Below are 13,097 nucleotides of genomic sequence, written 5' to 3'. Positions count from 1 at the left end.
CCTGACATAGAAAAATAGAATTTGACGGCAGATAAGAACCACTTGGCCCATCTAGTCCGCCCCTTTTTTAAACATGTTACCTCAAACCATATTTGATCCTTATTTTTTTGTAAGTATAACAATATGCCTATCTCAAGCATGTTTAAATTGTACTACTGTATTTGGCTCCACCACCTCTGATGGGAGGCTATTCCACTTATCTACTACTCTTTCTGTGAAGTAATTCTTCCTCAAATTTCCCCTGAATCTTCCTCCCTCTAATTTCAGTGCATGTCCTCGTGTTCTGTTGCTCCTCTTCCTGTGAAGAATGTCTCCCACCTGTACCTTGTTAAAACCCTTGATATATTTGAAAGTTTGGTACTTATGTATTATCTGGGCTCCCATGTTAAATGCACCCCATTTTTTCATACCCCTACTATCCAACTACGCATAGAGTTGATTTTATATAGTGTGGCGAGCGCAGCGAGCCATTGTGCCCGAAGCATGGCGAGCGCAGCGAGCCCCGTGAGGGGACGCAGTCTCATAAGAAAAACGGGAGCCCAGATATTACATAAGTACCGAAAGTTTCTATCATGTCCCCCCTTTCCCTTCTCTGCTCTAAAAGTATACATATTAAGATATTTTAGTCTTTTCTGGTACGTTTTGTGATGTAGGCCATGCACCAAATGGACAAGATGATCTCAACCTAGACTCGCAAGTCCTGCGCAGATGGTATAGGTTCGGATAAATTGAACAGCTGCTAGTGTCAAGTACACACCCCCCCTTTTCGTCTCTTCCCAGTGGCGACTTAGTAGTAACAAACAGGTGGGTACCAGGGGTACCAAGTGGGGGTCGATCCTTAACACCAGCGCTTATAATGAGAAAAGAAAAACAAATACACTTCCCTCAGGAATGAGTAGCGTTCCTCTTCTCCACAAGTAAATAGCCTGGGTTTAAATAACCAGCATCCCGTTCATCACTGCATGCGTCAAATCCCATACACAGTATCCAGTTTCCCTCATGAGAAGAAACAGAAATATATACGCGTTTCGGACACTACCAGTGTCCTTTTTCAAGGAGTGTGAAAAAGGACACTGGTAGTGTCCGAAACGCGTTGGAGTAGCTGTGTTGCCATCCGGACCAGGGGATATCAAAGAAGGGAACTTTTGCCTGCCTGTGGGACTGTTTGCTGTGACCTACCCGGGTTCTGATCGCCGCACTCATGCCCATTTGAGAACCAGTTCGATCAGGTTCTCCACCCCCTGCGGTAAATTCCACCCTTTTTATAACTCCTGGATGTTTTATATTTCATGTCATTTTGTGTCCCAATAAAAAGTCTGTTCTGCACCATATATTTCTGTTTCTTCTCATGAGGGAAACTGGATACTGTGTATGGGATTTGACGCATGCAGTGATGAACGGGATGCTGGTTATTTAAACCCAGGCTATTTACTTGTGGAGAAGAGGAACGCTACTCATTCCTGAGGGAAGTGTATTTGTTTTCCTTTTCTCATTATAAGCGCTGGTGTTAAGGATCGACCCCCACTTGGTACCCCCCTGTTTGTAGGCCATGCACCATTTTAGTTGCTCTTCTTTGTACAGTCTCTAATGTATTTATATCCTTCAGGAGATTTGGCCTCCAGAACTGAACACAATACTCTAGGTGAGGTCGTACCAATGACCTATACAGTGGCATTATTAAGTCTTTCTTTCTACTGCTGATACCTCTCCCTATGCAACCAAGTATCTGACTTGTCTTCTTTATTGCTTTGTTACATTGCCTACCTGGCCATAGATATACAGGGGGCAAGGAGGGAGGGGAGTTCCAGTTACCCAAAAATACAGTTTAAAAGGCAGAACGGAGCTCCTGCACATGACAAGTCTGCTCTGCAAGTCTCTGTGGATTTGAGACATAATTGTGTACATTAAATAGCTTCTCCCCAGGAGAAGCCAGGACAGTAGATGCTGACTGCAACTGCATGGATCCTGCACACCATTAGGCCCCACCCTGGGTGGGAATTAAGAATGTTCTTCCCTTTCCTGCCAATTCACTAGGCTGCAGAAGCTCTGCCCTCTCAGTAATCGTCGCACCAGAGAGAGAATCTGGTAGGCGGCTTATGGTTATCACTGGGCCTGCATATGTCTGACATACTGTACGTTCACTATAAATTCACAAAAGTGCCTCAAAAGGGTCACTACTTGTGTTCCTAATTTAATATTGGCGGCTTCTGCTTGAATGTAGTTAATTTAACAGTTCAACATGTGTTAAGGTCCATACACACTGTGTATGTACAGTGATGATCACGTTCATCGATAGGGGAAAAGCCGCTCAGTGCATACACACTGAGCGGCTTTCCCCCTGCCCGGCGCCTATGGAGGGAGGAGGACGGCTTTGCATAGCGCAGTGCTATGTAGATCTGATCTCAAAGCCGCTCATCTGCTGGTATAACCAGCAGATGAGCGTCTTTCCTGGCGATGAAGCGGGAGCGTGCAGCAGTGCTCACAGATCCTCGCCAGTGCATACACACTGGGCAGCTTTGAGCTGAAAGTTGCTCAAACCTGCTGTTTGAGTGACTTTCAGCTCAAAGACACCCAGTGTGTATGGGCCTTTAGTATAAATTCTGCCATTAGAGTTGAAGTTTATCCGAGAATAGATTTGATAAAACATGGAAATCCCTGCAATCAAGATAACAAATCTTTATTTCCTGAAAAATATATATGTGGGTTCTGCATCCCCAACTGAGAGGATGCAGGAAAACAAATGTCTACAGTTGAAAAACACTGTGCCCTCAAGTGTGCCCAGATCTAGAGATGCCCAAACCAGTTTACAGCCACCTCCAGTTCAACTGTTATTTACTGGTCTCTTCTTTTCATGTAAAGGGCCAATGTATTTTTGTTACCTGTGGGGACCAGTGTGATTGTTTTTTTATATGGGGCCAACAGATTTGACAGCAGGGGAACACTCAGCATTATGTGCGTCCCCATAAAAACGGTGGGCACTCCCCTGCACACACAGGTGTAGTGATGCCTGCTCAGGGCCTGCCACCTTTTTGGCGATATTCTGCCAGAATAAAAGTCAGTTTAGACTTTAATTACCAATGGGGAGAGAAATCATTGAATGGCGTGACCATCAAATGATTTCTGTCTCGTTCGGCCAAATTTGAGGGATTCTAGCAACATGATTAGGGCACCGGGAGGGGGGAGGACTTTCGGCCGGGCGGTGTTTACCTGTTCGCTAGGCTGCAAACATACACAGCCTAGCGAACAGGTCTGAATCAGACCAATATTTACTGATATGTAAACTTACGGGGGTTAGCTGCAAATATTTTGTATCCCTCCTTTATCACATCCCCATAGAAACCAATGCGATGCTGCCAGATTTACTAATATTCCCATTCCCGATATCGGCTACCACAGTCTTTTCATCGCGGTAGCCCTTTGTAGCCTTTTGGCTACACTTTGCAGGATGTAGATCTGTCAGGTTTCCCTTTGCCAGAAATGTTGCCATACATGGCGGTCACCCTACCACACATGTGCAGTAGCCCCAGCACAACACTTGGCGTATCACAAGGATGTGGGCTACTTTCTGAGCCCCTGCCTGTGCTGGGCAATACATACAACCAATATGATCCCATTCTGCATTGTGATCCTGTACAATGCAGGGAGGATAATTCTGGGCATTTTTAAATCCCTATGATCATTAGCAAATTAATTATTTTGTATTACCGGTACTTTGAGCTTCTCAGCCACTATATTTTATATAAGACTTGGAATTAAAAGTTCATTCATTACCATCTATTGAAAAAAAATGTGCCTCCCACAAGAAATCTCTTAAGGATTGCCTGTTTCTTACGGCCGACCGTTTTCACTTGTGAGTATTGTGTTTGAAAAAGATCAGTTAGGAGCTGATTAGCTGGATGTTTATCACTCTATAGGTGCCCATACACGCACCAATATGTGTGCTGTGCGTTTTGTACTTTATTTTTGCCTTGCAATTTTGGCACTTGTAGGGGGAAGTGATGCGATGTACTGTACTTTGCGGGTGCGATGAGATGCGATTTGAGCCACTTAAGTTAATAGGTACTAATGGACATCGCATTGCATCGCATGTACTCCTGTACTGATGCAATGAAGCACAAAAAGTACTGCCTGCAGATACTTTTTTGTGCTTTACAATATTGTACCTGCGGGGACGCGTATCGCATCCCCACAGGTGCACATGCGATGCATTTTGTACTTTAAAAGTACAAAACGCTTGCGATAATCGCACTGTGTATGGGCACCTTTACACCCTTGTGTTTATCTCTTTTTTGGGATTTATACATCTGCCCCATAATTAAGTATTTGTTGATTTCTCTGTCCTTCAGAAATAAAAGGCAGGCATCGTCCAGCCCATGTTCCCAGGGGAATGGCAAGCGTTTTCATGGGGACGCCCATAAAATGCTGGGTGCTCCCCCTGTCTGCCCTCTATGGATCCAACAGCTCGGTGAGTGTGATACTCGCCAAAGCCCTTCCCTCCCGGGTCTGCACATGTGCAAACATGCTCATGCGCAGACCCAACATCGGTATGGCCCAAATTTGGACCCTTCAAAATTATGTAGCTCAAAGCCTAGCCTTGCTAGTGCTTCACCTCTGTCACTTAAACCTAACCCCCCCCCCCCCCCCCTCCACTGCCTAAGCTACCCCTAAGTTCCCCCACTAAGCCAAAAATGAACTCCCCTCCTTCCCTGGCTAGTCTAGTGTTTTGGGGCTCAACTGACCCTTTGTCAAGGTAATATGAACAAACAATCCAAAGAACAGTAGCCGGCACTCAGAGGCTTCTAAAAATTGATGTTCTATAAGGTCAGTTGGCGGCACTCGGAGGAAGAAAAAATTAAGCACATGCTCCTACTAATATAGCGTATTTTAATAGGAACGTGTTCTTTATGTATTCCTCTAAGTTCCACTAACTGCAATATATATTTTGGACCTCCAGGGGTATGTTCATTTGGGTTCTGTGCTAAGAAAAAAAAAATATATATATATATATATATATATATATATATATATATATATATATATATATATATATATATATATATATATATATATATACACATATACCAACTATTCTTTTTGCTTGGTTGCAAAATACATGTTGTGTATTGAACTGTTTTTGTTTATCCAGAGTGCAAAATATATATATGTTTATTTATTTATTTATTTGCAGTTTCTTATATAGCGCAGCAGATTCCGTTGCGCTTTACAATAGTAGACAGTGATAAAACAAACTGGGTAACAGACAGACTTGGTGGTTAGAGGGCCCTGCTGCAAGCTTACAATCTATTAGGTATATAGGAGGGAAACACAAGGACAGGCATCAGTAATAGCATAGCAGTCCCAACAAGTTACAAGTCCAGAAGGGAAGCTATATAATACATAAGTGCCTCAGAGGGTTATGCGTGTAGAACTTAAATATGATAGGCTTTGCCTGAAGAGGTGAGTTTTCAGGGAACGCTTGAAAGTTTGGAGGCTAGCGGAGAGTCTAATTGTGCATGGAAGGGCATTCCATAGGATGGGAGCAGCCCGATGAAAGTCCTGTAATAGTGAATGGGAGCTAGTGATCCGCTCAGATGAGAGACGCAGATCTTGTGCAGAGCGGAGTGGTCGAGATGGGAGATATTGTGTGAGAAGTACAGAGATATATGCTGGTGCAGTATGGTTAATAGCTTTATATGTGTGTGTATTCATTCTAGCACCCAACTTTGAAAACCCATGCAGTTCCACTTCCCTGTCTGGGGTGTCGCGGTCTGCTGCGGTATTTCTAGCACAGGTCTGATTTGCATATCAGTGCTGATATACAGACCACACTGTGCTAGAAGCACTACAGTTGACAGCGACACCCCAGGCAGGGAAGAGGAACTGCATGGGTTTTCAAAGTTGGCGGCGCTAGACTGAACACTATATACATACAACATTCTGGATACTATTGCTGAATAAAGGCATAATAAATAGGCCACTATTCAGCAATACTATCCAACTGTTCTGCTTCTGTTTTTAACCTGTAACAGCTCTTACTGCCTCAATACCTGCTCATGGAGTGATCATACATTAAACTGGGATACACAGCCTTTCGTGGTTTCTTCTGACATATGGACTGTGTAAATAATACTTTGGAGATTAGTGCCCACCTTCTGCATGATATCAGATAGATTTCTGCCACATGATGTGACTGATTTCAAGGCAGAAAACTTCGGATTTGTTCAGCTAACCTTGCATTCACAGCGTCATTGGGGCCACTAAGGCTGTATATAAAGGAGAAGGGCCAGGCTGGAATGCTCCCTGTACATGGGAGAGCTGTCGTGCTGCTGTACATCATCTGTGCATCGACGCCCTTACACTTTGGTTATATTAATAATAACACACAGAACGTAACAGCATTAGACAGCCTGAGCCCCGATTCTCAGCACCGTACCGACACCTGGTCAGTACCCTGTCACATAATGGATTCACCGATTGATGAACAACTCACCCAAATTCCAACTGCAAACAAATGGGCGCCGCCATTTTGCTGCCCTCACCGGGAATGAGCATCAGCGATACCGGAAATGCACTGTGCAGCCTTCTAGTTGTCATGGTGATGGGAAACTGTTACAAAAGGTTCCTTAATCATTTCAATAGCAGCAGAACCTTACAAATATGGAATTTATGTATTTGAGGGGTTCCTTCCCTGTCCTGCAGAATATGACAGCCATTGCTGACTGTGTTAGTGTGGTATCAGGAAGGTCTTTTAACCTATATTCTCAATTGAAAAATAGGGACAATCACTGCATCGATTATTTTGCAGGACAACTAATTTTTGTTACAATCATCCGATATACAAAACTTGGTTTTAAACTCATTAGTTTATTCATTCAACCCAGATTGCCGCAATAAGAAATTGGCATACATACTGCACGTTTCTACTTTATTTATTAAGTTTCTTCTAATATATAGTGCAGCAACCTCTGTTGACATAATCTTCTGTAAATAAAGTTTTTTTTTTACAGAATGTATACTATACTGAGAAGTTATATAACTTTAAAAACGTATTTATCTTGTTATGAATCCTTTTCTGAAGCATTCCTCCTAAAACAGATAGTATATGAAGCACACACCATCTTTTGGTATGTACTAATTTTATATCCATCCTTTCCTGCTCATCTTCATCCCTCATTTTTATGGGATTTACTTAACGTAATTTTACAGATTCTATTAGAGATACGGCGTATTAATGAGCCCGGTACAAAAGGGACCTATTGCTATCATCATTTAGTAGAGCACGGATGGTGTAATGGTTAGCATTACTGCCTCACAGCGCTGAGGTCGTGGGTTTGATTCCCACCATGGCCCTAGCTGTGCGGCGTGTGTATATATGCTTGCGTGGGTTTACTTCGGGTACTCCTGTACTCCTGTTTCGTCCGAAAATATACGGGTAGGTCAATTGGTTTCCGACAAAATTAACCCTAGAATGTCTGTGTGCGTGTACATGTGGTAGGGAATATGGATTGTAAGCTTCACTGGGGCAGGGACTGATGTGAATGTTCAAATACTCTCTGTAAAGCGATGCAGAATATTCTCCAACACAGTGGGGGGTATTCAATGCTGTGGGCGAGCGGTGACAGCGAGCAGAGCTTCCTGCTTGCTGTCACCACTCACCCTGTCAGTATTCAACACAGCCCCCTGCATACGCCAACTCCCCCTCGCTCCATTTTTTTGAGCGAGGGGGAATTGGCGTATACGGCTCCTGAACCAGCGAGACTCACGGCTAAATACAGTGAGTTTTTTGCATTAGCCGCGGGTCTCGCTGTTTTGGGGAATTCTCGCCGTCCTGTGACGCGAGGATTTCGCCAGAACATTGAATAGAGCGAGCGGCCAGCGGGGGGGGGGGGGGTGTTTAAACAGCGAGGATCGCTGGTTTTCTGCAATCCTCGCTGTTTAACCCCCTCGCCAGCCGCATTGAATACCTGCCAATGTCTGTACACTTGTACACCAAGCACGTCATTCATTTGGCTAATTTAGTTTCCAAATGGTATTCTATCACCACCTACAGTTGACCCCTGATGAAGTCTTTTAAGATGAAACGCGTAGGGTAACAAACTCTTCAAGTGTCCACTCCGACTGTATTGAGCAAAGGAACAGATGCTGTGAAAAAAAATATATGTTGTTTTTAATAAAAAACAAACAAACTTGTTACTGGCACTGTAAACCCAATAGCAACCCTAAATGGCTGTCTAGCTGAGCTCCAGGAATGGATGAGTGCCAGTTGGCTTAGACTGAATCCTGATAAAACAGAGGTCCTTATGATTGGACCTCAACATCAAAGGACAAGACTGCAGCACAGCCACCCAACTGGACTGACACTTGGGGGTACAGAATTACAAAACTCTGATTATGTGCAGAATCTTGGCATGGTACTAGATGGTGGATTGACACTTAAACATCAGATATCAGCCACAATCAAATCCTCATTCTTTCATCTGAGGAACATAGCCAGAATCAAACACTTAATCCCATCTGAAGACCTGCCAAAAGACATACATGCATTTGTATCATCTCGTTTGGATTACTGCAATGCCCTTTACCTTGGTCTACCAACAAAAGAACTGCACCGATTACAGCTGGTACAAAACACAGCTGCCAGGCTGTTAACTAAACAGCCCCGCTCTAGCCACATTACTCCCATTCTCTACTCCCTTCACTGGCTGCCAATAAAATTGTGAATAATTTTCTAGATCAATCTACTGAGTTTCAAAGCCCTACATGACCAAGGCCCAAGGTACCTGAAGCAGCTTCTGATTCCATACTGTCCCACCCGATTACTGCGGTCTGTAGATGAAGGACTTTTAGCAGTACCTAGGATCTCCCGTAATTCATCTGGGCATTGAGCATTTAGCCATTCAGCTCAGACTTTATGGAACTCACTTCCCCGCACAGTTCGAGAGACCCCCACTCTAGAATGCTTCAAAAACAGACTCAAGACCTTCCTATTTACTCAAGCGTTTCCTTCAGTCCCTTAAGTATTGTTTATGAAAAGCTTTTCTGTACTGTATTACATGCATTCTATCTGTTAAGCGCCTTGAGTCCTATTGGAGAAAGAGCGCTATATAAATAAAATTATTATTATTATTATTATTATTATTATTAAATGTTGTAATAACTATCTTTCACCCTGAAAACTTATGGTGAAAACTTGAAAGTGGTGGCATATACTAGCGCTCTCTATTACTACCACACACACATTTATTTATTTTCTCATTGTTATTTTTATAAAAAAAAAAAAAATTCAACTCATTGTGGCCTACCATGTTCAGTTCAATTCAGAGGTAGTTACTAGAGCTGTATTAAGAGCATTTAAACAAATGACCCTTTTATTATGTACAGGGATTGTAGTACCAATTAAGAAAGTAATTAAGTTTGCCTCATTAGCTACAATTAAAGAATACCGGCAAAGTTTGTAGAGGCATACACTGCTGTGGTTAATTAAGCAAAGTTTGGTTTGTCACTTGCATCATTAGTGAAGGGGCGTCTGCATGAAATGACAGATGACAGGTCTCTGCACTCACTCTCTAGACCTGAAGCGGTCAACAGGCTTTTTGAAACTGTTTTATTACCACTTCTGTCAGGAAATACTATGAGAGAACATATTAGCGAGTGTTTTGGGCATTCTACCTGGCATGGCTGGAATGTAAAATTGTTGTTAGCGATTGGACAATTTGTAAAGAATATGAGACAGTTCCTGTAATGTGGGACAGCTGGCAATTATGAGCAACTTTTGGACCACTGGCCATAGTATCCCTCTTGTAATGTGCTCCTGTCCTGCTGCTACACTACCATCCCTTTATCATAATAGTAATACTTGGAATCAGAGCTGGATTAAGGTGTGTGAGAACCTTCAACAATTTAAACATGTTTACAAGCACGTCTAACCATGCTTCCACTCTGTTAGCACACGTTTGCAGCCTGGTTCCAGATTTCCCATGCCTACCAACTTTTGCAATTGTAAAATCAGGACCTGAAATGGGGGGCGAAGCTAACGGATGGGTGGGCGTGGTCTCGGGTAGAGAAGCGGTGGCCTCAGGGCAGGTGCAAGGCCCCCGATCGCCACCTTAATCCAGGGGGGGGCCTGCTCCCAAGTGCCGCCCTCCAGTGGCTGGCGCCCCCAGGCAAATGCCTAAAGCTGCCTAGTGGTGGCGCTGGTCCTGGGTGACCTAGTGCAATGACCCCCGCTTTTTTATTTTTTATTTTCAAGGGCATGCCCAGCACTCCTCTAGCGAATGGGAAGCCCCCGGCTCCCTCTATTCACTGAAGAGATCCCTTTAGCGTTCACTGGACGCTTTTCAGAGCAGAGCAACGGTGATCTTCGGCTCCCCCCAACTGCCCCCCCTCCCACCAGCGAGAATTGCCACCCGCGGGAGAGACAGCAGGACAGTCTTCAAATAGCAGGATTGTCCCGCTGTATTCTGGACAGTTGCGAGGTATAAATTTCCTGTAGTGCCCACCTACAACATGTAATTACACATACTTGCCTACACGTGCTATCTTTACTCTGGTAGAAGCACGGTGGGAAGAGGGGGGAATCCATTCAATGGCAGGGACAAACACACTATTTGAAAGGGGGGTAGGGGGGTTCCAGAGAGGGGTGGAGAGATGCACGGGTTGAGACTGAGGTGAATTGGTATATACCTGGTCCATTAAACAAGTGTAACTAGATACAAATATTATATACATAGTGCTGGGCAACGAATTCAAATTTAAACATGATTAATCACATGATATTTCTGTGATTAATTGTATTGTTGATGCCGCTTGCCCACATGCTCATTGCAAGGGGTTCCATGCTCATTGCCAGGGGGATTACATGCTTGTTGCCAAGGGGATTACATGTTAATTTCCCAGGGAGAGTTTACATGCTCATTGCCCAGTGGGAGTTAAATGCTCATTGCCCAAGGGGATGAAAATGCTCGTTGCCCAAAGGGATGTAAATGCCCATTGCCCAGGGGGAGGAGCATTAGAGACCCTACGCCCCTCCAAAAATGGCCATCTCCGCAAAGGAGACAGCCGCTAGAGGTCCTCCTACACCTCTAGCGTCTGTCAGTGTGACAGATGCTAAAGCGTGTCTTCTCTGTCAGAGAAAATGCACCTCTGTGGCGCCGCTACCCCCCCAGCTCATTAATGCGTTAGAAAATTAGTGCTGCGGCATTGACATGATAATAGCGCACTATTCTGCCCAGCACTTATAAATATATATATTATATATACAAAATAAATATACAGATGGAGACGCTCTTATTAGATTCTATTGCCATCCCCTGCCTGTCCGTCAGAATGGGGTGCGTGTGCATGAGACACTCGCACGCCCATTCTGACAGAAGCTCCTGCAGCTGTCTCCTGCTGCTGCCCGTCCCCGCTTGCTGCCCGCTAACTGCCTGTCTCCCTGAAGCAGAGATTGGCATTGAAGCACCCAGTCCCCGCTCCCTGCCACTTTGCTGATGGGACGTGTGAGCAAGTGAGCCGCTGGCATGTCCCCATCCATCTGTCACGCCCCCCACCAGCCTCCGCCAGCGATATGGATATGTTGCACTGGCGGGCTGGCTGTGGCTGGCTCCATCTCTATGCACATACATATACACTGTATTTACATACATACATACATTAACTAGGCAGTAGGCAGCAGCAGTGTCAAGTACTTGGAGTGGAGAAAAGGACAGAGCCATGCAGGAATCGCAGCAGCTGTGTTTTTTTTTGCCAGGTTATCTGTTTTCTTCACAACCTGCTATTTGCGGGTGTTTGAAAAGGGGAAGGGGCTAATTACCGGGGGCAGGGTTTAACCACGGGGCACGGCAGTTGGTTTAAAACATTTTTTAATGTCTGACAGGGGGGCGGGAGTGGGGGGGGGGGTTTCTGGTACCCAGAAATCCCCCCTGTGTGTGCCACTGGATGGTGAATGGATTACCCCTATTCGCATGGCTGCAATGCCATTCACAGCCATGCCCAAGGGTGGGATTTCACTCTGGTGGGGAGTCGACTTTCTGATTGCTGGGCTGCAAAAAAGTAGCAACCCTGTGATCAGGTCTGAATCAGGCTCTCTGATCCCTAGAGAAGGGGGTGGGCTCCCAGGCAGTGGGCCCCACCAGGAGTTTTCCCTGTACCCCAGTCTAACTCTGATCACAGTGTTGTACATTCTATAGAGCAGGGGTCCTCAAAGTATTTTGCTCTGGGATCCCATCAGACAATAAAAATGAATTACAGGACCCCAGCAAGGTCCTGCAGAAGGTCATCACATCACATGTGTGGTCACCAGACAGCACATACATAGCGGTACAGGTCGGGTATCCCGTATCCGGGCATCCCGTATCCGAATTATTCCAAAAACCGTGTTTTTTTGGAATAATTCAAATTTATTTCCCCCCCCCTAACCCTCTTTTAATACTTACCAAGTCCTCCAGGGTCCACGGCAGGCCTTCAGCATCCTCTCCGGCGTCTCCAGCGGTCCCAGGAGTGCTTTGCGCGAGTGCGCGCCGGTGACGTCACCGGCGCGCCTGGGAACTTGCGCAAAGCACTCCTGGGACCGCTGGAGACGCCGGAGACGCTGCTGGTGGCCTGCCGTGGACGCCGGAGGACTCCATGGACGCCGAGGGACCATCGGGGACCCACCAGGGGCAGGTAAGTATTGCTAAAAAAAAAATATTCCAAAAACCGGAATATTCCCTTATCCGGAATGCTCGTGGTCCCGAGCATTTCGGATAAGGGATGAGTTTGAAAAAACTCAGGAGCCCGAGGTGTGCTCCCTACCACCAGTGCTGTGCCTAAACACGTGCAAAGGGGGCCGTGCGATCGAAGTGGGTCCGTCTCCCGAAGGAGACAGGGCCCCGTTTTTCCCCTAACCCCTCTCAACCATAAGGCCGAAGAGGGGAAAATAGGGAACGGTGGGTCCTCTTCGCCGAAGCTTAGAGAGACCCTCATTCCTCAACCCCCGGAAGGGTTAGGACGGTGGGTCCTCCGCACCCGAAGGTTTGGAGAGACCCTCAGTAGACTTCCCTCCGCCTTGCGGCTCGGGGTCGTCCTCGGGGGCACGAAGCTCTCCCCAAATTTCGGAT

General features: G+C 45.4%; 1 protein-coding gene across 2 annotated transcripts in view; it reads right to left on the bottom strand.

Annotated features, from left to right (window-relative positions):
- The window catches only part of URM1 (ubiquitin related modifier 1), a 36,123-nt gene extending 29,490 nt beyond the window's left edge, over window positions 1-6,633 (bottom strand). The window contains exon 1 of one of the 2 annotated variants that reach the window (XM_083158994.1): window positions 6,491-6,633. In XM_083158994.1, coding sequence (XP_083015120.1) covers window positions 6,491-6,594 — 104 coding nt within the window. In that variant the 5' untranslated portion in view covers window positions 6,595-6,633. The remainder of the gene's footprint in view (window positions 1-6,490) is intronic. The other variant, XM_083158995.1, reaches the window with a different exon arrangement.
- Window positions 6,634-13,097: the final 6,464 nt, after the last annotated feature.

The sequence above is a fragment of the Crinia signifera genome, chromosome 9 (assembly GCF_055691185.1).
Source record: "Crinia signifera chromosome 9, ASM5569118v1, whole genome shotgun sequence".
Classification (NCBI taxonomy): domain Eukaryota; kingdom Metazoa; phylum Chordata; class Amphibia; order Anura; family Myobatrachidae; genus Crinia; species Crinia signifera.
The sequence above is the reverse complement of the archived record's forward strand: the minus strand, read 5'-3'. Positions and strand labels throughout refer to the sequence as shown.